Source organism: Pieris rapae, chromosome Z (genome assembly GCF_905147795.1).
Source record: "Pieris rapae chromosome Z, ilPieRapa1.1, whole genome shotgun sequence".
NCBI lineage: Eukaryota > Metazoa > Arthropoda > Insecta > Lepidoptera > Pieridae > Pieris > Pieris rapae.
In genome coordinates this window covers 2,122,427-2,150,139 of record NC_059534.1, presented here as the reverse complement: position 1 = coordinate 2,150,139, position 27,713 = coordinate 2,122,427, and the positions used below count along the sequence as shown (strand labels likewise).

General features: G+C 35.3%; 1 protein-coding gene across 5 annotated transcripts in view; it reads right to left on the bottom strand.

Annotated features, from left to right (window-relative positions):
- Positions 1–27,713, bottom strand: part of LOC111003308 (hepatic leukemia factor) — a 74,956-nt gene that overhangs the window by 17,192 nt on the left and 30,051 nt on the right. For 2 of the 5 annotated variants that reach the window (XM_022273744.2, XM_022273745.2), the window contains exon 2: positions 12,650–12,688. The exons of 2 other annotated variants lie outside the window; for them this stretch is intronic. In XM_022273744.2, the coding sequence (XP_022129436.1) occupies positions 12,650–12,688 (39 nt within the window). Of the gene's footprint in view, positions 1–6,374; positions 6,641–12,649; positions 12,689–27,713 lie in introns of those variants that run through there. One more of the 5 variants, XM_022273742.2, reaches the window with a different exon arrangement.

Sequence of the window (27,713 nt, the reverse complement as noted above, 5' to 3'; positions counted from 1 at the left end):
CAGCGGACAAAATTGTGAATCTAAACCATTCCCAGATCCCCTTGAACATACACAAAAAATTTCGTCTAAATCGGTCCAGTCGTTTAGGAGGAGTTCAGTCACATACACACGCACACAAGAAATATATATATTAAGATGATGTATACCAGCCTCATGGCCCATGTATGTGACTTGCATCCAAAAATTACTCTTGTATTTAGTATTTTTGTATATTCACTTATCAACAGAGAACCATCGGGTATTATTGAGAACGGAGAGGTGTTACCCCCTGATGATAGTGTTAGAGCATTTGCCAAGTATTTTAGCTCTGTTTATGCTACACAAAAGCCAAAGCTTGACGTCAGCGCAGCTGTTGCGGCAGCGGGTTGTTCAAACGGGGCTGCACGAGTTCATGTTGGGAGCTTACAATTGAGCGATGTACAGGAGGCACTTAAGCTACTTAAACCAAAAAAGGCAGCTGGCCCGGATGGTATACCGCCTTATATATTACGAGATTGTGCCGTTGTACTTGCTGAACCACTGCTCCACATTTATAACCTATGTCTCAAAGCAGCAACATTTCCCACATGTTGGAAAACCAGTCGGGTGATCCCAATTCCTAAAGTAAGATGCCATGATAAAGTAGAACAGCATAGACCGATAGCTATTTTGTCATGTCCGGCGAAAGTATTGGAAGCGGCACTTCAAAAATGCATATTTAATCAAGTGAGTTCCCAACTATCGGAAGCGCAACACGGGTTTCGGCCTATGAGGAGTACCACTAGTAACCTCTTGAATTATATGGCTAATATTAGCCCAGCTGTGGACAGTGGAAAACAGGTAGACGCTGCTTATTTTGATATCAAAAAAGCGTTTGACCTGGTCGATAATGACGTGCTTTTGCAGAAGTTTGCACATATAGGATTCACTCCACACTTATTAAACTTTATGGCCAGTTCTATGGAAGATCGAACGCAATACGTGGATTACGCGGGGTGTAGGTCAGAGGCCTACTTTACGAGATCAGGCGTGACACAAGGCAGCAATTTGGGACCGTTAGAATTTCTGATAATGCTGAATGACCTACCGAAAGTTGTCAAGAATGCAAAGTGCTTGCTCTTCGCTGATGATCTCAAACTGTACATGCCTATAGAGAGTATAGATGACTGCATTCGGCTGCAGGAAGACATTGATCGAGTGGTTAACTGGAGCAGGAGAAATAGATTGGAGTTTAATTTGGCAAAATGTAAAGTGATATCTTTTTCAAGGGCACGGTTAATCACTCGGTACAATTATACCATTAGTGGGCTAACCTTGGCGCAAGTCTCAGAGGTCAAGGATTTGGGAGTTTATTTTGATACGAATCTTGGGTTCGCGCGACATGTAGAGATGGTATGCAAAAAGGCGTACAGAAATCTGGGGTTCGTATTAAGAACAGCTTGTGGCCTTGAAAACATCGGTGCGATCAAAATCTTATACAACGCGCTAGTGAGAAGTCACTTGGAGTGCAACGCAATGGTGTGGGCCCCATATGAGGCTAAATACAGTCTCATGTTAGAGCGAGTACAAAATAAATTCACTCGCTACCTCTACAGGAGACTGTATGGAGTGTATCCCTTGTATCCGCTTATGTACCCGACCCTGTTTGTTCTGGGTATGGTGGGGTATGACCAGCTACGCCTCAGAAGAGAGGTAGCTGTGACCGTTTATATATTTAAAATACTTACGGGTCGGGTGCATAATCCGGATATAATGGAGAGACTGGGTCTACGGGTACCAAGTAGAAACCTGAGGCTTACGTCTAAGCTTTTGGATGTACCGCGCGCACATTCCAACTTGGTTAGCAAAGCGCCACTCACGCGAGCAATACAGATCATTAACAAAATTTCCATTGAGGTGGACCTATTTGTTTGTACGCTGGCTGAGTTCACAAGAGTTGCTTGCTATATTGTTAGTTATAAGGTTTAGGAATTTTAGTTTAATTTTTTAATGTTTGTATGTAGGTTAGTTGGTGTGGGTAGTATAATGGATTTCTATCGCATTAGTTGTAACTGTAAAGATAGGAAAATTTAATGGAAAATAAATAAATAAATAAATAAATAAATAAATCAATATATCGGATAACATCTTATAGATGTTAATAACGAGTTCATCATTAGAAATGAATACGTGTTTAGAAGTAAAAACATGTGTTCTAAAAACCAAGTATACATAGTTCTGTTATCTGTGATATTAAGTAATAAAATTAGTTTGTTATTAAAAATAAACAAAATATGGGACAACAAATGGCTCTATAATCAAGTGTATCGCTACAATATGAATATATAAACATTTGCTTCTAAAATCGACTAAAATTTATACGATTGTAATGTTTGTGGTATCGACTCACGCGCCGATAAGCTACTGAATAATATCAAGGCAAGATTTTAATATTAAACACCATGGTGGCGTCATCTCCCCTCACGCCACCGTAGATTCTGACCATTGAAACTCAGCGAATAGTTTAGACGTAAAAACTTCAATGACCCTAAGTCTCCAATTCGACTTAGGGTCCTTCAAGAAAAGAGCGTACCAATTCTTAAAAGGCCGGCAACGCACTCGTGAGACTTCTGGCATTGAGAGTGACCATGGGCGGCGGTATCACTTAACATCAGGTGAGCCCGTTTGCCCCCTGTTCTATAAAAAAAAATTAACTTAACAAAAAATTACACTTTTATCGAAGCAAGTTTTTATCCGTGAAACGTAAATTGGAAAAACGAGCTGTGAAAATTTCAACGTACACAACCTGTTATTTATATAAATAAGTGTTATCGGCCACATACCACAGGACGGGACTTTTAAGTTAAATAACTTTTTAGAAATCTAGTACTAAATTCTTTATGAATTGTTGTACATATTTTTCACGATTAATAAGTGAAAATCGGGAAATAAATCTAGCTCAATATGAGTTTTTTTATTACCGTCATTTATTAAGAGCCCCATGGATACATGTGCCCAAATAATAAGCAGAAAACAACTAGAAGTTGATATGTGATAAATATACTTTCGATATAATCATTGTCTGATAGCGCAGTCCTTAAGACGGCACGTGTAAACAGCTGTTAAAATTATGAGGTAAAACTCTAGTGCCCTTGACCGATACAGCTCATTTTAAAAACATATATTATAATCTGTTTGTAGATTTTGTATCGCGTTCGGTCTTGGGCCTCGTATTTCAACGCAATGGAGACTCACCGTGGACGCCCTCTGCCCCACCTAGGGGTTATAGGACATTAACTAACTAGTTTAGGACAAAACGATCGGTTTGGGAATAACGGATTGTATACAGACTTCCAATTCGAAAATAATATTTATTGGAAATTCAATCATATTCAACATCTGAACTCTGAGCTTAGTAAAAGAAGCGGTTGCTTTTATAGACATCATTAAATTTATTTTCCTTCTATTATAGTTGAGGAAAATGTGTGTAAATATATATTAGCTTCATAAATATAGGTAGTAGTGTACTTAGATTTTTAAAGTGTGAAAATTAAACATAAAATGTAAGAAAATTATTTCTCATAAATATATCGAGTTCGTCGTGTTACTATTCTCTTCTTTTTTTATAGATAAAAGCTTGGCATCGCTCGGCACAATGTTAAATAACCACAAAATACTATTTTTAATGTGACAAAAACTTATAAGCAAACACGACATACAAATATTAAACAAAACAAAAAATAACTACTAAAAAAATTACCATGACAAGTGGAAGCTAAATGATGGAATGCGATAAAAGCATAATATGATGAGCTCATTACGTACAGAAATCCTCGGAGTAGTTATGTCGCTCCGTGAAGCCTGCGATATGACCAGGAGATTTCTGGGCTTCTGGAAGGAGCTAGGTCTAGTCAGGGCTTCACTCAAAAATTGTGGAAAGTGAGTCCAACAACGTTTAACAACAACAACAACACGACAATAAATTATCTTTATTTATCCAGGTAAACAAGTACACTTATAAACGTCAAAAGAAATTAAATTAATTGTAAATTTATATTTACTACCACTTCGCAAGTCAAGGGCGTAAAGCGGGCAAGACTTTTAACCTCTAAGTTAGCTAATCGTTTTGAAAGAAAGTATTACGTTTAAATGCTGACCTTATACGCAAATTGCAAATCTCTTATGTTTTTTCAAAGTAACAAAAAAGTTATTACAGGCAGCAAAAAGTTTTTTTAAACTTTTTCAGGAAACGATAAATGATACAATTGTTTGTTGTTTATAAAAATTTTGTCACCTTCAAAGTATCTTTTAGAATCTTAATGAAGTTAAATAATCATTTCATTGCCGTCGCCAATTGTTTATAATTTCTTCTACCAAACAAAACTGCTGGTAAGTTGACTTTAGGAAGATAAGATTGCCAGAGACATATCTGAAGATTCTTACTAACACACAATTAAGATTCTCGATGACATTTAACGAGCTTTAGAACTCAAAATTTCAACTACTTTTAGACCCAATTGATTACATTTGGAGAGATTGTTGATCTAACGTAGTCGGAATATTAAAAAAATTTTATTCATCGTAAACCGCTGTAAGTTTGTTATGGATTATGCACTAGATATGAAACAAAGAAAATCAGCACACAATCTAAATAACAGATCCGCAGCTACGCGCCAAAATGGGAAACAAATGTGCCAATCTTACAAAACGCACAAAACACTGAATTTAGCACCATAAACAAACACTGAATACACTATACTTTAAAATAAAATATAGATTATAATGTACATATTTTAAATGCTAAGCGTATAATTTCTTCCGTTGATTATTTATGTCATGTTTGCCACTAAGTGCTTGTTACGTTAAAAATTGTATTTTGTGTTTGTTTTACCAATGTATCAGTTGTCAGCGTTGGAAGACTTTATCAATAAAAAGAATAAAAAAATAAGCGAATAAAAGTTATACACAACATCGTATACCGACGTGAAGTATATTTTCACTTTGTATGTCATTATATCAAAAAGTAACAAAATTATCTCAATTATATTTTTGATATTTATGCCCATAGGGCGAAATAGTAGTACAGCGCGTTTCTATGTTGTAAATGTAAGTCTCATCAACGTTTACTGTAGATTTTTTGACAGTTTATTTTAGTGGACCATTTAAAATTATTATACTAATTTTAAAGCGAGGAGAAAATATTATCAGTATGCAGCTATTTATAAATGCGCGTTCGCTGATTGTATTTACAATATGCGTATTAATAATAAGATCGTCAAATGGGAAAAATATAATGTTTGCAAGTGACTCAAAAACGTCGAACTAAGGGAATTCTAAACCAACCTACCGAGAAAATAGTACATGTTTATAAAACGATAAAATGCTTGTTGCAATTGGGTTCTATACTTTTTATACATTCATATTTATCTGCAAATTAGATATTTCAAGGTAGAACAAAAAGTATATGACGTTTATAAGTTAATATTACTTATAATTTTTAAATCCTTTAATTTTTTTTTATTTTTTTAGAAATATCTTAAATTTCCATGGCATTTCATTTTGACAGATTTTCTATTAATTGTATAGTTTATGATAAAAATATACTTTAATAACCTAATTTAAAAAAAAAAACAGCCAGTCAAAAATATTACGCAGTTTACATAAACAGTATTGTTATATATTTTTAGTTATAAAGTTTGCAAGATTAGCTATTGCAGCCCATCCAACTTTTTGGCCCAGTGTTCTCACAAAGGTTAGATTATTAATCCGAATATAATCTTATTGGATCTCATTTCAATTTAAATAACTCATATTAAATCTGCATTGCTTTAGTATTTTAAGTACAATCTTAGCTTACTTAATTGTATGTATATATATAACTTATGAAAACCAACACACTTCTAGAAAACAAATCGCAATATAATGTCATTAATAAAAAATCTAAATAAAACAGGGAAATACAAGTTTAAAATAAGCTTGCATTGCCGTGGGTAAAGATATTGTAAATCTCTAGCTTAATTGTCCATTAGTTGTTAATCGATTGTCTTTTGTTATTCAGATAATTCTCGGTATAAATATACGTACGATTTGTGTCTGAGCTATACTAAAACTAACTAAACTATTAAATACTTCACGCCCTATCATTCTGATATCGAGGAATTTTTCCTCATGAGTGTCAATTATATGGCATGTGTTTGTTTAGCGTGGAGGCTGTGCTCCGGTGCAAGAAGCCTTACGGCTAACGGGCCGCAGACTCATGTCCCGTGGGCGGTTCACGTCAACTCTAATGCTATTAATCATAGGTTGAAACCAAAATAGGATTTAAAACTGTATTATCTCCTTTTTTATTAATCATATATAATTCTTCTTAGTACTTTTGTGGGTTTTCTTCGCAGGATTCTTCCGTCAGTACTTACTTAAGAAGAACATCTTCGTGGAGACAGACGGGATGTCATACTCTGCACCATCCGAGAGCGGCGTACCTGGGCAAGCGTAGCGAGCAGGCGCGGGAGCGGGTGGCTCTAAAAAGCAGCGATCGTTTGGGGGTGGCAGGGCGCCGGAACCCATATCTATGTACCCGTGCCGGTCAAGGCGGCGCGCTGGCCAGCTTCGCGGCCGCGCGTCCGCTGTGGCGAACTCAATCGTGGCGGTGAGGACACAACCGATCCCGGGGCGATACAAGGCGGGATTGAGGAGATGCGAGCGCGCACGTGCCCGTCATCGTGCTCGCCCCCTGCCCTGCGGCCCCGCACCCCGCCGGGGGCACGCTTGACAGCCACGTGCGCCGAGCCTCGTGAAGCCCCCGCGCCCCGCGCCACGTGTGCCCATACACCCGACATTATAACAATTTTTAATTATTTCTATATTAAAACGTTCGATCACGTTCATTAAATATTCCCGTCCGAAGTTTAGTGTATAAAATTTATAATTACAGCAAACGAAACCAGATCAAAGCAAACGTCTCAACTGAAGGATCTGAGTACGTAGGCCCAGGTGAGTGTCATGGCCCCCGTGGTTAATGTTACGGTAGCAGTTGTAGTAGTATGAAGCCGCTTGCTTTTCAGTGTCGACAAGTTATTATTGCTTTAGTAACGAGGTAGTATAAAATAAAGCCAACCGCACATAAGACTTACTGTTACATAATATATTTAAAAACAATTTATATAAAAGTCTAAAGTTTCGGCAGTTTGCTACAGCGTAGACCCCATAAGTGCTACGCGGCGAGCTCGAAAGAAATTAAGACCCCGTGGTGATATTTCACCCGATATGCTACAATTGTTGACTTATTAGAGTTAAATGTTGACAACAGAAAACAACGTAATTTATGAAACTTACACATTCTAGACCAGTCCAAATCACATGTTGTGTAGTCGCGGAAACTAGTTCTTAATTATGTTCTTCATCGTCTTTTATAATAAAAAGTGTCAACATTAATTTCATTGATATACAAACTAATTTAAACGATTTTATTGCTATTCATGACACTTAATTCTGAACATCAAACTTTCATTTATATGGCTCCTAAAAAAATACTTTCAACAGTAGGTATATTTAGGAACCATTATATTAAATTGTAAGGTTTTGCTTCTATATAGGCCTCTTCCATCCGGGTATATTCGAGCCTGTTGTAGGCCAGGCGCGGCCAGGTGACTTACTTGACATTGGTTTTATTTCGCTGTATTTTCTCTCTCTTTAGTCGGCAGCTCATGTCTGAGCGTCGTGGTCAGCAACGAAGCATCTAGAGCGGACCACCTGTGTCCATCGGTTTCTGTCCAGCGCTTCCCTTATCACACTGTGTAGCTTTGAAGACGATGAGTCTTTCACGTGATCGGTCCATCTGGTTGGTGAACGGCCACGTGATCTTTTGCCTTCTGTGTTACCAACCACGATCAGTTTCGCTGTACTATATTGTTTTTAAATATTCTTATATTCTTCAGTTGAAACGAAAAAAATAAATAAGTTAAATTGTTGCCTTTAAATCGATTTCTACTTCTACTTTTGCTGTTATTGTCGCTGTTGCGCGATCCATACGGTAGTGTGTTGGGTGGCATAAATTATATCTATATTTTCTAAATTATGATAAGACTTTTTAATAACAAAAAAGACGGTTTCATTAGCGGTTTATGTATCGGGTTATGTCAATGTCTATTTATTTTTGTGTTTTTCTTGAAATGAGAGTTCACAATAAACAATTTTTTTAATAAAAGTAAGTAGAGAGAATAGGTAGTAAACGAAGAATATGTAGTTTACATAGCTCGCTTCTCTTACTGTGTCCCCAAACTTTTCATATGGCGTGGTTCGGCGTTTGTCCCCATATACCCGAAACCGGCTTTTCATATGGAGTGGCTCGGCCTTCTTGTGTGTTTAAGTTCGTCAAAACAATTGTATATTTCAGTTTACTAGTGCATTATTAACGCTTGCATAAAAAAATTCGCCATGGGATCATACACTTGAACCTTATAATTATCAAAGAACATGATTAAAAATAAGTGTAGTAGTCACTTTATTAACCATATAATGATTTTCATACCATATATAATAGATTAACGACATTACTATACTCGTAAGTTACCAGAGAGCGCAACAAGTGATGATGTGCATACAATAAGAAATTTAACATAAAACTATCCTTGTGTGGTATAATGATGATGATAGGCGTAAGATAGTATCGTTTTATCATCTGTCCTTAAACGCGGCGGTACTGTTTTTTTCATTTCATATAAAGTTTACAATACAATTATTATTTTAAATTGTACAGTCCACCTTTTAGTATAATCGAAATAACAGACAATTATGTATGTGTCACAACGCATATCAACGAATGACGTGCGATCGCATCCCGTAAATTTTACAGTTATCCATCGTAATCCGTTTCGAGAAACAGATTCGGAATTGGGACTGTGTATAATCGTAATCTGCGTCACGTGGAAAGGGTGTGAGTCGAAACCGACGTGATTTCATCGATCGGGGTACCAGAGAACAAATTTATTGACGTCAACTTACCCGCGTTGCACAAATTTTCAATTTCTATGGTCTCTCTAATTGTGTACTTCCTTTCAAAATTACCGTGAAACCTTAACGAGTAAATATTTTCGGCTCTAATATTAAACAAACTTCCCGCAAAACTTTAAAAAGTTTCCCAAGTGCGTGGTTTATTTGATTATTTAACTGCTATTTTAGTTCACTTAGAAATAGACACTTTTGGCATCGTTGCCATCTAGACATTTAACTTGAGACAAAATTACAAAAAAAAAAATTAGCAATAAAAAACCAATAACCTTTTCTTAAACAATGTATAACATATGTAAATGTTATGTATAAGGTGAATATTTATTGAGTGTTAATAGCTATAATTTTTTCACACACACTCAATGCCACACACTCACGAATGCGTTGCCGGAGCCTTTTAAGAATTCGTACGCTATTCTTAAACGACCTTAGGTCGAATTGGTTCGGAAATACTTTAGTGGGCAGCTGATTCTAACACCAGTGGTGCCCGGTAAAGACTATCATAAATCGGTAAAGAATAACACTCACTTGTATTATCTTGAAAAACACTTGTTAACAGTGGACGTCGATATATCTAATGAATAAAAAGCTAAATGAAAAATAATACCTGAATTTCGAACATTTACGCAATCCTACCATGCAGATTTTATTTATGCCCATACGGTATAGTGATACATAATCAATGGAACGGACGCAAAATAGTTAGCCTATTTCTATTCTGTGGAATATTTTTACAAACCAATGAGGTTCAAACATAGGCGGGTTCTATTGTTTTTGTCAAAGCAACGCGAACTAATCGCTCTATATTTCAGCAGAACCATCGCGCGTTGCATCAAGGATTATCCAGTTTCACTTTCGATCCGATTATTCATTACATTTAAATTAACTCGGGTGAAACGTGATACATTTACATTTTGAAACCGGCTATTTAAGTGTGAGATGCGTTTGGAACACGTGATTAATACAAAACGGATATTGAATGTCAGCCTTCCACTGCAACCGTTAGGTAGTTGTTGCTAACTGATTCATTCAGACTACCTCAAGTAAACTAATTTATTTATACATAGGGTCCTTCAAGAAAAGAGCGCACCAATTCTTAAAAGGCCGGCAACGCACTCGCGAGCCCTCTGGCATTGAGAGTGTCCGTGGGCGGCGGTATCACTTAACATCAGGTGAGCCTCCTGCCCGTTTGAACCCTGTTCTATAAAAAAATAAAAAAAATCACAATGTATGGATAAAGTACCAAATAGCTATGTAACACATAAATTATTCGGAAGATAAAAGTTGCGAATAAGAAACTTCACTTTTCATGACGAATAGCGCTAACTTACAATCGTGAAACGCAACAATAGTGTTTATCCTACCAATAAGTATTAAATAGATTATTTGGAACTTATCCGGTCATTGTGAAACAGACCCTAAGTGTATTAAAAATTGCTCGTACACTAATGTCAAAATTCGTTCTTAACTTAAAAATTAATTCAAAATCTCAGATCCTTATATAGATGCTTTTTGGAAACAAAGCTCTTCCTTCTTAGGCAATTTGTATAGGATCTTCGCCATTACGTTACGAAATAGGCCCGACTGAATACGATTGGCTACCTCTCTATCATCTTTGAAAACTACTCTACATTTTTTAACCATATCCTAACCTGATCAATCGTGATTGAGTAATTCTTGCATTCCCTTTCTATTGTATTGCATCGCCATTCATGAATTTGTGAGATTAGCTTTTTAGTTTTATTAATATTTTTTAGTATTACTATAAATTATGGTTCTATATTTTTTTATATAACATTTGTTTATGCACATGAATCATCATATTTAAATTTTTTCTGGAAGAGATCGCCTGTGAACCATAAGTCCGTATATAAGGCGTTGCATCCCTTCTAATATTTACGAATTATCTTTTGTTTTTCTATAATTGTCACGTACGTAACGAATTGTAAATAAATAAATAATGTACTTGAAGAAATCCTCCATCGCGAATAACATAGCATTTCAATGGCCATTAATAGAATTTAAAGACTTTTGTATAAGATAAATACGGGAAAAACAATCCTTAATGGATTTATAAGGGTCTTAATAATGCTTTTTAATAACAAAAACAAACGAATGGCGAAGTAAGCTCGACATTTAAGTCGAATAATAATAAACTACAGACTTATAAGTATACATAATTTTTCTAATAGTGCGCATTCTAAGCATTGTTTTAAACTTTTTAATTTATAAAAGTCGTGAGAAAATTTGAAATATACATACAACGTATGAAATATGGAGGATTTCATCGAGTGAAATGTTGGCTGCTTCTTACTAACATTAAGGGGAATGTAGCTTAGGTAATAAAATTTGCTAGATTATTTATTTATTTACACTTGGTCACAAACGTTAAATTTATAAAAAAACAAATAAGTAAATTCATAAGTAATATCAGGGATGCAATGAGTGGCCTTATCGCAGCCAGGCAAACTTAACAATTTTTACATATTTCAGATTCCCTTTCATACATATTCCTAGTCCCGAAGGAATCTTTTTCAACTAATACGTAAAAATTATTTAATCCGTATCTTTTGAATCAACATTTACTCGTCTGAGGTATAATGTAGAGCAACGCTGGAATTTTCAGGCTTACCAATTATTTCAATTCAAATTGCTATACCAATCATTGAGGAAAGTAATGAGCTAACCAATATTAAATCGTGCCTATCGCAAGTACGAAAGCGATGAGATCGTGAGGAGGGATGCAATATCTCCTAACATCTGGTTTAAATTATAGTGAAGATCACTCTAACGTATATATTCTAAAATAATATGTTTAATATGGAATATATGATACAGGTATCACGTATTCCACGTGATGAAATTTGAATCGGTAGACATCCCTAATCGGTAAAGGAGACATTGGGTGTAGTTCGAGAGAAAAAACCCTCGGTACTCTTTAAGCTCTATGAATATGCTTCCTTAGTATGAATTAGTCAGTATCTTTAATTCTTAGGAGTTACAAAACCGTTCATAGTTAAAGTTCCGTCAAACTTTTTCTAAAAAGTAAAACCATTTGCCAAATATATATCTTATCTTAATATATATAAATGTCCTGTTCTTATGTTTGTCCGCGATGGACTCCTAATCTACTTAACCGATGTTAAATTAAATTTTCACACCGTGAGCAGTCTGGTCCAACTTAAGATATAGGATAGCTTACTCGATTTATACGCGCAATGTTATTTTATTGCAAATATTTATTATTTGACAATTCTCACATATGGCGCTGTGTTAAAAGTACCAACGTTTCACATAAGCTATCTACCTTTCACATAAGTTATCCTACCGTTTCCCTTGAATAGTTTACTACTACGTAATATAACAAAAACCTTAGTCACAGCAACGCTTGGCCGACTGCTAGTATAGTATAAAAGATGAATTTTAGTAAGTTCAAATTCCTGATCTTGTAAAGTTATAACTTAACCATGTTTTAGATGAAAACCACATGGCCATCCATGATCGTTAGTATAATGTCGATTGAATATCATCAATTGTATTGTCCTAGATAATTTCACCATACAAGCAGATATAACAGAAAACAATATAGTAGCGAGTAGCGAATAAACGTAAATATTTTGATAAATAAATAAAATACGTGTGATTTTCAATTAACACGGAATCTGGGAATTGTGCTACTAACCGTATTTCTTGTTGAAACTCGCCCCGTGACTCAGGAAATCTGCCGACAAATAAGCATTAGTTAAAATGATGTCCTTGCAATATGTACGTGTTCTGTTAGGGGTTGCCATGGTTACGACGTCTAGACTTTTATCAAAACAATGAACAAAGGGCAAGGCGTAGTAGCCAGCAAATTAAAATTATTTATGTACTTTATCTTACTTGTCACTTGTCGAGACTTGTCGATAAGAATTATATAAATAATCTCGTAAATAATTGCGTCTAAAAGGAATAACAACATTACTGTTTTACATGCATTTTTAGCTGGTAACATTTAAAATGAAGCAATTCATACTAGTGTTTACGATCCTTGTAGCTTAGTTTAATAGGTCTTCGTTATAGTCATGGCAACCCCCACTATGTACGGCATGAACGCTCCAGCAATTTAAATAATATAAGCAAAATAAAATTGTTGTATAGGGAAAGTCCCAAATAATTACATTAAAAAAAAATACATAAATGTTAAGTTTATAAGACGTAGTAGGAGGATTCCATCAGTGTATTTTGAATAAACAATAAAATCAAAATATTGATGAAAGTAAATGTAAACAAATGACAAATGTTAATTAAGACGCTTTTAATTAATTTCGCAAGCAGCGTGTTGATAGGAACATATAATCAGCATGTAAAAACATAAATAGATTTCTTTAAAAGAATATAATAAGTAAGTGTTCGAGTACAAACTGTTTAAAATATAAATATGTAATCAAAATTAATATTTTGCAAACAGCGCCATCTACATGCACGTTGAATGATTATCTAAAGCAGCCAGCAATGCTTCTACAACTCTCACAAACCGTACCAGATGTGACGTGCCGCGCAGATACGAAGTAGTTCTTTTTGATGACACTCATGTTGTGTGGCGCTGGTGTGCACTTTTAACCTATAACCTTTTTCAGGTATATTATTCTTTCTTTACGAACTCACCATTTTGGCTCATCCTATTTCAAAGCTGATTACGCAGAAACAGCACGAATTTTTTTCAGTAATAATAAAAGGTTTTGTATTATTTTTAAAATAGTTTCGGACAAAGTTAAGTCACATGTGCGCGCAGATAAGGCAGTATAACGCGCTGCGATTGGTTTACGAACGACGGTCGGAAATGTAGAAGGCCATGCTATTCGCCGGCTCTATCCTAACGTCGGTAAAGCAGGGCAGGCGATCGCACGTGACGAACATGCAGCCGCAGAAGGCCGCGCGTGGCAATTTTGAAGCAAACGTAGATGGCGCCACTAAGTGTAATGTTTACTACTAGTGTGACATAATTTGGCATAATCAGTACATAATCGCAAATTACGATGATTCGTGCGCGCGGCGGCAGACCTGCATTGTGACGCCCGTCCTGCGTTATCCTCTGCGGAGAGCTCGCGAAGTTACATTTCCACTGAATAATATTATGAAATAAATCTCTACTGCGAAATGATTGTATACTTATACAATGGTACAAAAAATATGATTTCCTACTTACTTATGTATTTAATGTATTTTTTCTTTCCATTAAAATGTTTCTGTGTAATGGAATTTAGTCATTCAACGGTATCGCTATTTTGTAGTTGATTAGTTATTTTGTATAGAGCTCACCAATGTCATACACGGTAGGTATATAGATTCCATTATATTTTATATTAACATATAATATATCACGGAACTATTAACTAAAGTTGGAAGGTCGTTTTGTCTATAAGGGTAAAGTTCCCGTGGTATCTCAGTGATATATTTAGTACGTTAAAGGCCGCCATGGCCGCGTGCATTTGTGTGTATTTTTACTTTAGCGGCATTCATCTACCCTGTCATATTTATAGTGTGTCACCGAGGACGCTCCGGCTCGATACACGATACATCGGTGAAAGCTGTCTCGTCTTTACGTTACTATGGGACACTTCACTTAGCACTTACAATGGATAAGTAGTATTTAGCAATCTTTAAGTATCTGAACTTCTTTTCTTCTTAATGCCTAGTCTGCCTTTTTAGTACACACCAACATGGAACATTTTGCTCCTCTATCCTAGTGACAAACCTCAAATACAAGACAAATAAGAAATAGGGGTTAATTGTAGAGGAGTGAAAATTTAGGGGTTATATGTATTTTTGTATGTTGTATCATAAAAAAATAAATATAATAAAACAACAACTTTGTCAAAAAAAAAATCTTGATGTACCCTTTTCGCTGAGGGCTTTGAAAGATAGATAGTAGCCGATTCTCAGATCTACTGAATATTCATAATAAATTTCATAAGAATCGGTAGATCCATATCGGAGAAGTATGGGAACTAACATTGTGACAAGAGAATTATTTATTTAGATATATTTGTCTTGCCCAAAATACCATATGCGATGCCCTTAAAAAAATTTTTTTTAAACGTTGCTTTGCAGAAATAAATGCTTACGTTGATTAAGGAACTGTTTAAAAGGAAAACTTCGGTCTTCCTTAAGGATAACGTTATCATGAGAAATAGAACGGTAATATTATTTTCATTAAAGTTCTAGGTAAAATCCATTGGCCGACTCCTAAGGGAAATGCCGTAAAGTATTGATTCTCTGAAATACTTTATTGTACATTGGATTATAATACGGTTGTGTTTTGGAGATGGTAGTTTCTGCGATGGTAGTTAACAGTAGTCAATGTTCTAATCAACAAACATTCCTGTTACTAAGCTAAAGCAACTCTATTTGGAACATTCACAATGAGATCAGTATCTTTACACTTGTCAAATTTTTTTTCGTTTACACTTGTCATAAGACACTGAAATACTTTTTATTATTATTAAGATACTAAATAAAAATAAACTTTTATATATCTTTCATTATATCTCTTAATATTTGATATTTTATTTTTGATTATTGTTATTTTGTTTGTAATAAAAAAAATTGTGTATGGCGTGAATCTTATGTACTTGAATAAGTAAACAATATTGCCGCATAGTGCTGCGCCGGTATTTTCTTATCAGGATATTTTTTTTCTAAAAGAAATCTGTGCGTTATCTTTAAAATAAACATGTATTAATGTTCGTTGTGATAGTAAAAGAAGGTGTGGTTTAAGCGACGTGTGATATCATTTACTGCGCGCAAGTTTTTCCGTCACACTTATTCAATTAACTTATAACAATGCATAAAACGGTAAAAATAGAAACAACGAATTATCTATGGTAATAAAAAGATTTCTATTAAACAATTATTTCGCAATTCCTTCGGATTCAATGAATCGGAACTACTGGCTAGCAAACTCATCTTGGAGTCTACTTATTTGAAAGTTTCAAAACTTATGTACTACGGTATAATTTAAGTTCTATTTTATTAGGTATATAAATTTGTTTTAGATATATCGGTTGTTATCAGTATATTAAAATATCTTGATGTTTTTTAGATTGAAACTTGATAGTAAGAACTCTACTAGAGTTAAAATCTCCAATATAGATTAATGCGCATCACTGGATATCGAATGTCGAGTCAAGTGTACGACATTCTGACACCTTCACTCCACACCTGATACCTCAGACACTAATCGTTACATGAACTCATTAATTCCAGTTCATTTCATACACTGCAAATACCTATAACCGATAAATTCCACCAATTTAAATAAATGCTACTAAATTCAATATACATTATACATTTTAAACATAACGAAAATATATGTTACATCATTCTAAGGACATAAAAAACGCAAGGTTTTTGGACGTGGGTACGCATGAGGCCGGCTACCGGTACTTCGTCACATACAGGAACATTTCTTGAACCTGTCACGCTCCGTATCGCAACATGTCTGCGGCTTGGGGTTCCGGTTTTCGCTCCTCATAAATGTCCCTGTGGCATGTCGACAAGGACTAGGACATCACGGACTGTTATGCCAAACAAGTGCTGACCGCTTCTGGAGACATGCCGCACTCATCGCCGGTCCCTTGCCACCGTCAACGTGCCAAGTCTACTTGAGCCGACTGGAATTGCAAGAGATCGTATAGTATGAGTTTGATTCCATGGAAGATGGGCCGGTGCTGGTATGGGATGCAACCTGTTTTGACACACTGGCCCCTTCCTTCTACATGGAATCAACAACAGAGATGTTGCGGCTTGTGATGCGGTTGAAAAGCCTGCAAATACAGGGCTCCGAATATGATTTTGTCCCATTCGGTGTCGAGACCCTTGGTCCGTGAGGTCCTAGCGCATTAAGGCTTTTTAGGGAATTATCAAAAAGGTTAGTCGACATCACAGGAGACCGGAGAGCTGGGAGCTACCTTCGACAAATAATAATTAATTAGACTAGCTATTCAAAGGGGGAACGCTGCCAGTATCTCCGGAACCTAAAGGGACTCCTTTTAATAATATATTTTAGTTATTTTTTTTTGTTTTTTGCAATACAATATGACATTTATTTTAACGTTAAAAGTCGCGTGAATGTAACATAGTGTATTGCAAGAGCTGGTGTAGAGCCTGAGGGATTGGGATAAACCCACCACTCGTTAGTATGTAAATAAATCTTTATACATTACAATATTGCTGTAACTTCTATGTTTTGTGACGGGCGTCAAAAGTAATCAGGTATTGTGGATATTAAACCTACATTCAGTGTTATGAACTTTATCCATATTAACTTTGTGACTGTATTGGTATTATGCAAAAGAACTCTTAGTTTTTACGATTGGCAGTTCAAATACTGCAACAGAAACTCGTTTTACTCAAAAAAGCTATCATGACTGCTGCCCCTAACCGGTAATTTGTAGGAAACGATCGAAGATTATTATATTGTTTTATAATAACAGTCGGTTGGAGTTTAACAAATGACAGAGATTTGTAAGTTTTCATTGACAGCTTCACATATATCACGCTCGTCCATACTGACGGTAAATGTAGGGAATGCGGTGAATTTAGATAGTGATATATGTATTCAAGGAAAAGTCGATCTAACACATTTGTGGCATTTCATCGGATTTGTTAATTAGCTCACGAACTCTTATCTAAGAAAATAGTTTAATAAAATATATTATTGCAAATGTGTGCTAGCTATAAATTCAAACATAATAAGTTTTGTGTATTGTTAGATGTATAAAAGTATTAAATGTATTTATTATGAGGTCATTTGTTATAATTCTTTTACATTCTATTGTAAAATTTATCTCAATATTGGGTGAAATCAGCGATTTCATTCATTCAGTTTGCGATGATCAATTTTTTAAGAGTGTGTTAGTTTCACAGAAATTAGTCTCAATCCACTGGTCAACAACAGTGGTTTTTTCCACCACAATTATCCGGAACATCAATAACGTTGGTTATGGTCGCACAATGCACGAAAATCACGACAACATTAAGTGGAGACCAACCGATGATTTGAAAGATCTTAACTCACGTACAAGAAATTGGATGATCTGTCAGGAGACTTTAGCCTTAAGCTAAACTGGAAATAACTAGAAGAATCCGGTGTTAATCAGTTAGCTAAAGCAATATTTTAAATATTTTAGTAATCGAAATCGATAACACATTGATAATAAGAAAACACAATATTCAAGCAAAACCTCCTTTGATGACTTTTGTTTCGTCACTTATTAAAATCCTATGTGTGTCGCGTGTTTAGTGTTGACTGATTATACATTGTTATCTAGGTATTCTACGCATTATAATTATATGAATAGTAAATGTCGCAGGGTTATCTATCTGTGCCCGTTCGGGGTGAGGGGGCACACCCGTAAGGGTAAATCCGTAGCGAATTTGGGATACTTTTCGTTTTACTGGCTGCTAGCTGATTCAGTTTAGACACAACAAACACTTTAATACGTTTGACAATTAATAATAATTAAATTGATCATTAAAGGGGCATGCGCTGCTCTTTCATTGTTCTTTAGATATCGTCCTTTTCCGATCGCTTTCTACTAAACGTCGTAATGCCTTCGAAGGCAATGATCTACCGCAATAGGGTCGACCCTATTGCGGTAGATCATAACACCGCTTCCATCCCTCTTCTCCAGAACTTAGAGCCTCCATTAAACCAACCGCGTTAACACTGTCCCACGAGGAACCATTATTTTGAAGTATCTACTACCAAATAAAGGAACAAGTTTTAGGTACAGTGCAGTGTTGGCCTAGTGGCTTCAGCGTGCGACTCTCTTACCTGAGGTCGTAGGGTCGGTTGTGCACCAATGGACTTTCTAGTGCGCATTTAACATTTGCTCGAACGGTGAAGGGAAACATCGTGAGGAAACCGTCATGTCTTAAACTCAAAAAAGTCGTCGACGTGTGTCAGACACTGGAGGCTGATCACCTACTTGCCTATTAGATTTAAAAATGATCATGTAATCTGAGGCCTAAAAGAGGTTGTAGCACCACTGATTTATTTATTTATTTTTTTAGGTACCGTAGTCGTGACCACGGAACAGATGATGTGACTAATTATTTAATGAAATGCTTTTGTTTAATGAGCTGACTGGTGATGATTAAACAAATCGCTGGATCGTCAAAATTTAACGATAATCCAATCAACGTTTGGTCATATCGTTAATGTAGAATCCGATGTAATTGTCATCATGCCATTGACGGATTGATCATGATTACAGCTTGCATAAGATACCTCAGTTTCAAATATTTTTCACATTATTTCAGTTATTGACTGGACGGAATATGTGACATTTTAGAGATGCCATTTACAATATCTGTTATAATGAAATGAGTTAAACTTATGTTATTCGTATTCAGATAAAGATTTACCAAAATGTTTATAACGAACCTATTCGTAAAGAAAGCGGGCCTGTAAAATCTTGTATGAGAATTTCTGATCGTGCGTGTGATTTGAGATGTTATGGAAGTTGATTTAATTTGATATTTTTTAATTGTATTCGCATAAGCACTGCAGGTATTTTACACTTATGCGACCTAAGTGATGGAAATAACTCGAAGCGACGCGAAATAAGGTCAAAGATAAGACGATTTATTTTTTCATACTTGTGAAGTAACATAAATATGTTTCTATTGAGTTTCTAGTATGCTTGAAGCGTTGGATTTAAGGTGCGTTCAGAACGCGTGTCTGATTAGATTTAGTCTCAAGATTTATTGAACACCTAAGAAATATTAACATTTTAGACATCGCCCAATGAATGGTTCGATTTGTAATACGCACTTAAATAGAATAACGCTTGAGATATTATTATTTAGTAAAAACCATGGGAATGCGGGCCTAAATTCGTCGTTTAGCGCCCAACCCCTATAACCTATCTCAATCCACTGTTGACCATCTGAGATAGACATCTTAATCCAAATATTGATAAGTGTGCCAATAACAAATAATGACCATCTGTCGATACAAGCTATCCATGGTTGGTCGGATCGGTGTATGTCGATAGACCTTTGTATGAAAATGACAGTTCAACTGTGCTAATATCCTATATTCAGTTTTTAAAATAAATCAAAAGCTATTTGATATAATTTAAACATAGACATGTATATTTTAATATTATCTGTACGGTTTTATTTATTTTATTTGGTTTATATTGATTATCTAATATGAGTGTAGAGAGCGAAGAGATTGCATTCTATCCGTCGCCAAAAATGGATTGTCTTCGTAGGGTTGGGCTATTGGGATGCAGATAGGACATCGATCGACCTTCATAGTCTGATCTCAGATTGTTTTCAATCTGAAATTGCTGATTAATTATTAGCTTCGGACGTTAATCTTTCAAGGATCGACTTAGAAATTGAGGTGACAACTTTCAAATATTTTACAAGGTCTTACAGAAGCGGTCTTACAATTGTAACTGATAATTCGGTTAAGAGTATTTATACAGGAGTGCGTAATATATTAATATGATGCAAGCGGTGGTCTCACAGGGGTCAAGGGTCAGACAATCTGTTTTTACTAAGTCGTGGAATCTTGTCATTTTTTTAGCACCCGGTTCAAAGCCGCTGATAAGAGAAGCAACAAGCGATAACTCGACGCAATAATTATATATCACAACGCGATCTATTTGACATATATTAAATATATAAAAAACAGCCTATTTTGCCTAGAGTTTCTTACACGGTCTACTTTAGCCACTCGGATTTTTACTCTGAAATTAACTATTACATAGGTACATTATTAATTACTGAATCGGCAGAAAAAGCTAAATCTAGGCTCCGAATATGATCACATCCTATTCGGTGTTAAAACCCTTGGTTCGTGGGGTCCTAGCGCTGCAAGGCTTTTTAAGGAAATACATCATAGGAGACCGAAATGCTGGTACCTTGGACAAAGAATTAGTCTAGCTATTCAGAGGGGGAACGCGGCCAGTCTTCAGTAACCTTGCCAAAAGGGACTCCTTTTAATAATATATTTTAGTTATATAATTTAAAATAATTAATATATACGTTAATTATATTATAAATATATTAATTAAATTCACATTTATATTTAGTGTTGTTTATATATTTAATATATAACAAAGGTATATAGTATGAAATGTATTACGGATGAGGAATTAATATTAGTTTTCTATCCACACTAAAGTAGTTCTCGGAAAATATATATATATAATAATAAAAGTTTCGGTTTAAGCAAAATCGACATTCCTCTTGTACTATTGTGGTAATAGGAACCATGCCCGTTTGCCCCCTGTTCTATAAAAAAATGGGCATTACTGTGTTACATGTTACTTTCCACAGCGAAAAGTTAGCAAAATTATTACGGAATAATCAAATAAAATGTTACTTTTAAAATATATTTAGTAGTACAAAGTAAGATATAAATAGCGTCAATTTAAGTAAACGATTTTGAAATTGACTCACACAAGGTCAACTCCACATATTAAAATTACCGTCTATTGTTAACGTTAAAACTATACTGAATTAACCTGACAATGCAATAGTGGCTCAGCTGATAACACACGGTGCGTTCAATGCGTCCGGATGCGGGATGGGAAAATAACTAAAAAAAAAAAAACAAACAGCACTGAAAAAGCTACAAATAATGGTTCATATCATATCTTAAACAACAACTCGGGACGCAAGACACAATTTTTTTTTTGCAAAATCTATTACATTTACTCCGTCTTGCGGATCTGACCAAAACTTACTAATTTAAGGTTGCATAGCTCAGAGTTAAATACTTAATTATCTATTCCTGTTCTCTCTACTAAACTACAATCGTCACATAAACAAGTACACGTGACGTCAACGCGTTTGTTTATATTAATTGAAGTTTAATTGGTGTCGGCATATTCATACGTACGATGGTTTATCAGTGTGTGTGTATAACTTTGTATGTGTAGGTACGTGTTTCCTCCTCGGAGCTATCCGCGCCCTGCGGCACCAGTCACCACGTTGCCTCACCATAGAGTCGAAAAATGGACTTAGTGCTCAATTTAGATTCATAATCTAGAATAACGTTAAAGAAACAGTAGATAACATGTTTCCTTATTCGTACGATCAAGTGTTTGTTATATATAAGGAAGTTGATTAAAAAAATTCTATGCATTAGCTTTACACAACACACACGTTTTTCTATACTTTCTGAAAATATTCAAAACAATCAATGTATCTACTTACATTAAAGTGACTAACAATTATGAGAATATCTTTACTCTTATAATATAATCTAAGTATAATAATAAATCTGTGTGTAAAAAATCTATTTACGATTATTTTTATATTAACAATCCCTAACTATATATATATAGATAGGTCACCGCTGTGCTCGCCACGCCCAAACAATACTACTCTAACAATAAACATATTACTAATCAAAAACCTAACGAATTTTCAGTTTAGTTTAAGTAACATTTACCTAGGTACTAAAGATAATCAATGTCGCTATAACCTTTTTAGGTATACGCCTCAGACGTCTGTATCTGTTTCATGATCAGTTATTATCTAATAGGCAAGTAGGTGATCAGCCTTATGTGCCTGACGCACGCCCTCGACTTTTTGAGTCTAAGGTAAGCCGGTTTCCTCACGATGTTTTCCTTCACCGTTCGAGCGAATGTTAAATGCGCACATAGAAAGATAGTCCATTGGTGTACAGCCGGGCATCGAACCTACAACATTCATATAATTAAGAGTAGTTCTCTATTATGTTACATACGTTATCCATTATCTATATAGACGTTATACGTAATTATATATAATTTCCCCTTCCTAAGTGATTTATTTATTCGTATACTACACAAAAACTTAGTTGTATTATCGAGAAACCGATAATACAACTAATTGGCAGAACAGAAAACTTCTAAGTAATTTTATGACTCTGATAGGAACAATCTTAGTATCAATCAAAGTAATATTACGCAATATTTTTATTTCAGACTTAAACAACAAAATCTCTGTGCAGTTCCAGTAAGTGATATCTAAGGAAGAGTAAAGTTTGGACATATACATACACAGTAAAAACACTGGCTGAGTGTTTTATTATCAAATAATAATCGACTAAACATTTTACAATGTATTCTGCGTCAATGTGTGGGTTTTTGAAGCGAGGCGTTAAATCGTTTTAAACCTGCACTGCAGTTTCCTCGTGAACAAGGAAATTACTAATCAATGGCCAACTGCCTCGATAGATCGAGTTTACCACGCCTCGGCTGTCAACATTTTATTTAAACCGCAAAAGCTATTTACTATGTCATATGTTTTCTTTAATATTATATACCGCGGTTTTGTTTAATTGTTTCCTTCTGTATATAAATTTCTTTTTAAAATCGACACCAAAATTCACAAGAATTTACATCACAACGATATATTTTTTATTGATTTCGCTTTGACATGATTAGAGACTTTATTTTTAATGCTTTACACTTGTTATAGGTACTCACACACATCATAGAAGGATGATTTAAAAAGTGTTAATATACTCTTACGCCCGAAACAAATAATTAATCCACAATCTTAGATTGAAAACAATTTGAGATCAGACCATGACAGTCGATCGATTTCCTATCTGCATCACAATAACCAAACCCTATGATGACAATCCATTTTTTGCGATGGATAGAATACAATATCTTAGCTCTTAACACTCATATTTGACAATCAATATAAACCAAAGAAAGTAAATAAAACTATACAGATAATATTAAAATAAACATGTCTATGTTTAAAACATATCAAATAGGTTTTTAACTATTTTAAAAACTGGTGTAAGTTAAAATCTTAAGGTAAGGATATTGGCACAGTTGAACTGTCATTTTCATACAAAGGTCTATCCACATACACCGATCCGACCTACCATGTCATGATACCTTGTATAGATGGCTATTACAAGCCGTCGATTGGTAATTGGCACACTTCTATCAATATTTGGATTAAGATGTCTATCTCAGATTATGATAGGTTTGGGCGTTAAGCAGATGCCGATTGTAGTGAAGGCGTGTGCCTGCAATGTACTCAAACGAGTCATCACAACGTCACTTTATGACGATATTAAAAGCAAACAGCCAGTTTAATGGTTTGTTTTGTCGCTTTTTATTTTACGTGTCATTTGTTTAATTGAGCAATGAGGCCTAATAAAGATCATAAGCCACAAAAACGATGTCGCGTTGTAGTGTAAAGTCATAAAATACTTTAATCTAATCTCGTATCGTAATTAGAATTGCGAACGTCACAATCTTAAAACAATTCCACTCTGACGTTGTATCTGCAGACTATCGAAAATATCAATTATAAATTCTCGTATCAGCAAGGAGTTTTCGCGTTTATTTTTCCCTAATAAATAAATTTAGTTAAATAAATTAAATCACAATTAGTCAAATGTATTACATACTTTTTGTTTGTTTGTTCCCTTTTATAAATCTTTTTGTTGTAAAATGTATCATGTATTCCACCTTTGGCTATATTCTCAGTGTACCTATTTGTTTGTAATTATATATAATTTATGTTAGGTGTAGGAGTACTAAATAAATAAATATGTAATAATAAATAAAATAGTTGTGTAAAAAAAACCTGGTGATTATAAAGAGTGGCGGAGAGTTTAATGCCAGTTCTTCTCTTCCGTACTACGCCCTTTATTTGGGAACTGGCAGTAAACTCTCCGCCACTCTTTATAAGTAATTTATTTAATGTATATTTCTTTTTTTTGACGTTCATAATGTACATTATGTTATCTATATAAATAAATTATATTTGATTTGACTATTCTTGTACTGGACTATGAATACCCGTGTAACTTAAGGGATATTAAAACACACTATCAAGAACTACGTTTAACAAATATCAATGAAAACTTATAAATAGAACTCTACTACTCAAACTTGAGTAATATCGACAACTCAGAAATAAAATGAAAATATATTTTTAGAATTGTATTCATACTTTTGGCCTGAAATCTGAATGGACTTATTCTCGCGAAACTCGGGGCGTGGGCCGTCTTGGGGTGGTCAATCACCTGAAGGGCAGGACTGAACTGAAGCTCTCACGCCTTCTCTGGTGTAGGCGAATTTTTACTCTCTGATCGATTTTAATTTGCCACGTGGGCGGCTTTTAATCAGTAATAGGTCTTTGCAACATCCGGATCCGGTAAGACATGTCGGAGGACATTTTATGGGTAATTACAGACTATGACACTATTTAATAAATCTCTGATGTACGAACGTAAGAACATATCTCATTAATATCGGTGTGTCTTAATAAGTGCATTCCTGAATATTACCCTTCTATTATCTATAACTATAGTTAGTGTATCTATAAAAACTCATAGTTTTAAGTCTTAAGCTGTGAAAAGTATTGCAATCGCATTGTAAACTGCATATCCCAAGTATATATGCTGATTCACGACTAGACACTTTGGAGTCTGCCAAGACTTTAATGTCAACTTATACCTACTTCATAGCTTCACACGTATTGAGTCTACTTAGAAGAACTCGAATGATTGAATTATATTTATTTGTAAGAGAAATGTCTGCTATTTTTAGATAAGTCACGACGACTTACTACTTTAAGATTCATTGTTAAAGGTTTGAATGCCTCGCCTTCAAACGATTCACTGAGGCATCAACATATGAGTGGAGCACAACTCTAAACAGCTTACAAATCTGACGTCCCACTCGGGAGAACCAACCCACGTCAGATAATTGTTGTTCATTTCTACTAATATTTGCTATTCATTAAATCTTTTAATGGAAACCGGAGGATTTTTATATTAAAAATAGAAATGAATAGCTGCTAAAAATAGTACATTGAAAACCGGCGTCGTTTGAACGCGAAAAGCAATGATTATTAAAAGACATATAATATCTTTGTGGAACCAGCTGCCAACTGAAGTTTTTTCGAACCAATTCGACTTAGGGTCCTTCAAGAAAAGAGCGTACCAATTCTTAAAAAGCCGGCAACGCACTTCCGAGCCCTCTGGCATTGAGAGTGTCCATGGGCGGCGGTATAACTTAACATCATGTGAGCCTCCTGCCTGTTTGCCCCCTGTTCTATAAAAAAAATCTTTATTATCACTGAATTTTGATAAGTCGTCTAGGAAAACTAAAATAGACAATGGCGAGTTAACTTACATGAGCTTAAAAAAAGAGGATAATGTTTTAAATGACGCAACGACGATTGGCAAACTTGGAATTTATATTCCCATTGCACACAGACGAAAATGCAGCCCGTAGCATACAATAATGACAAAGTTATGCGTTCGAAGAAATCACGTGAAGCTCATTATACGAAGACAAACTGCGGGTAGAATATGCGAGCAATAAAATTGTTTTTAATAATTTTCGTTGGCAATACCCGGTTACAGAATTAGATTTTATTACTTGTGCATAAATATAAACGACGAATGCACCACATTAACGGCTGTATCTAAAGCTGCACACCGAATGTTTACGTTTTAAGTGTCTCCAAGCCCTCCATACGAACATACTTTTCCATTAGACTGTGCCAGTCGAAGCGAAACATTTGTTGTCAGCCCGGGGATCGAAAACCGTACGTCCTGGCATATATGACAACTAACCAACTATTCCAGTTTTCATTTTACCGAGCATATATAAACCGTAAATAAAATGTCTTTTTTATAGAACAAGGGGCAAACGGGCAGAAGGCTCACCTGATGTTAAGTGATACCGCCGCCCATCGACACTCTCGATGCCAGAGGGCTCGCGAGTGCACCTTTTAAGAATTGGTACGCTCTTTTCTTAAACACATTTTATACAGAAACACATGTAAAAGTGGTTGAGGCACGCGGCATCATAATGAATGAGGATTTAGAATAGCACAAACAAATGTCATTATGAGCTAACGCAGGCGTTGACTGAAGACATTGCACAAGGTATCGCTTGGCACGTTAAACTCTACAGTTTTGTTCCCTGCCATTTAGTTAATGAGTTACTTTGATATATAAAAATATCGCCTCTATAGTTCAATTAAACGAAGTTCTGGTCACGTGGTAGAAAGATGAAGGCTTCAAACAACGTGGTTTATGCTGCACACTTCCTCGAGCTTTGGTCAGTTAGGGGCATATGCCCCCTTCGAGTGGTGTATGTTTTTCTCACCCTGCTGATATATAGTGGTACGGGGCGTATAGCTCTTGATGGGGTATTTTTTTTAAATAGAATCTTGCTGTTTTGGCGAGCTTAGCTCGACCTGAATGGGCGTCTCCTGTGAGACTTAAACCTCGGCTTGGGCCGCCGCGGGGTGGTCAAACGGCTGGAGGCAGGACGGAAGCTCACTGGAGTCCTTGGTGGGGGTTGCAGCACGCGAGGAGACATAGGTTCGACTTGCTGCCCGTACCCGATGGAGTCTAGAAAGAGTTTTGATTGACCACATACCATTCGTAGTTCATTATTGGTGGACCTACCGTGGCTCAATGCAGACAAACCCGTTTGTTTCTTTTCGTAAATTCTTTGTGTGTCAATAATAAATGAATAGTGCGTCTATAATAAACTGGACGGAGTTTTTTGTTATTTGAGTAATACATTAAAAATTATATAGAGGTTGACAGACAGAATCATCCGGATGTTTCGCGACAACTTCAAAGTAGATTGAAACTGGTTTTCGTTACGTTTAAAATTAGAAAATAAAATATTTTTTTATATATTTACATATAAAACCAACTAATGAATTGTGATCTAATTTAAATTTCTAATTAT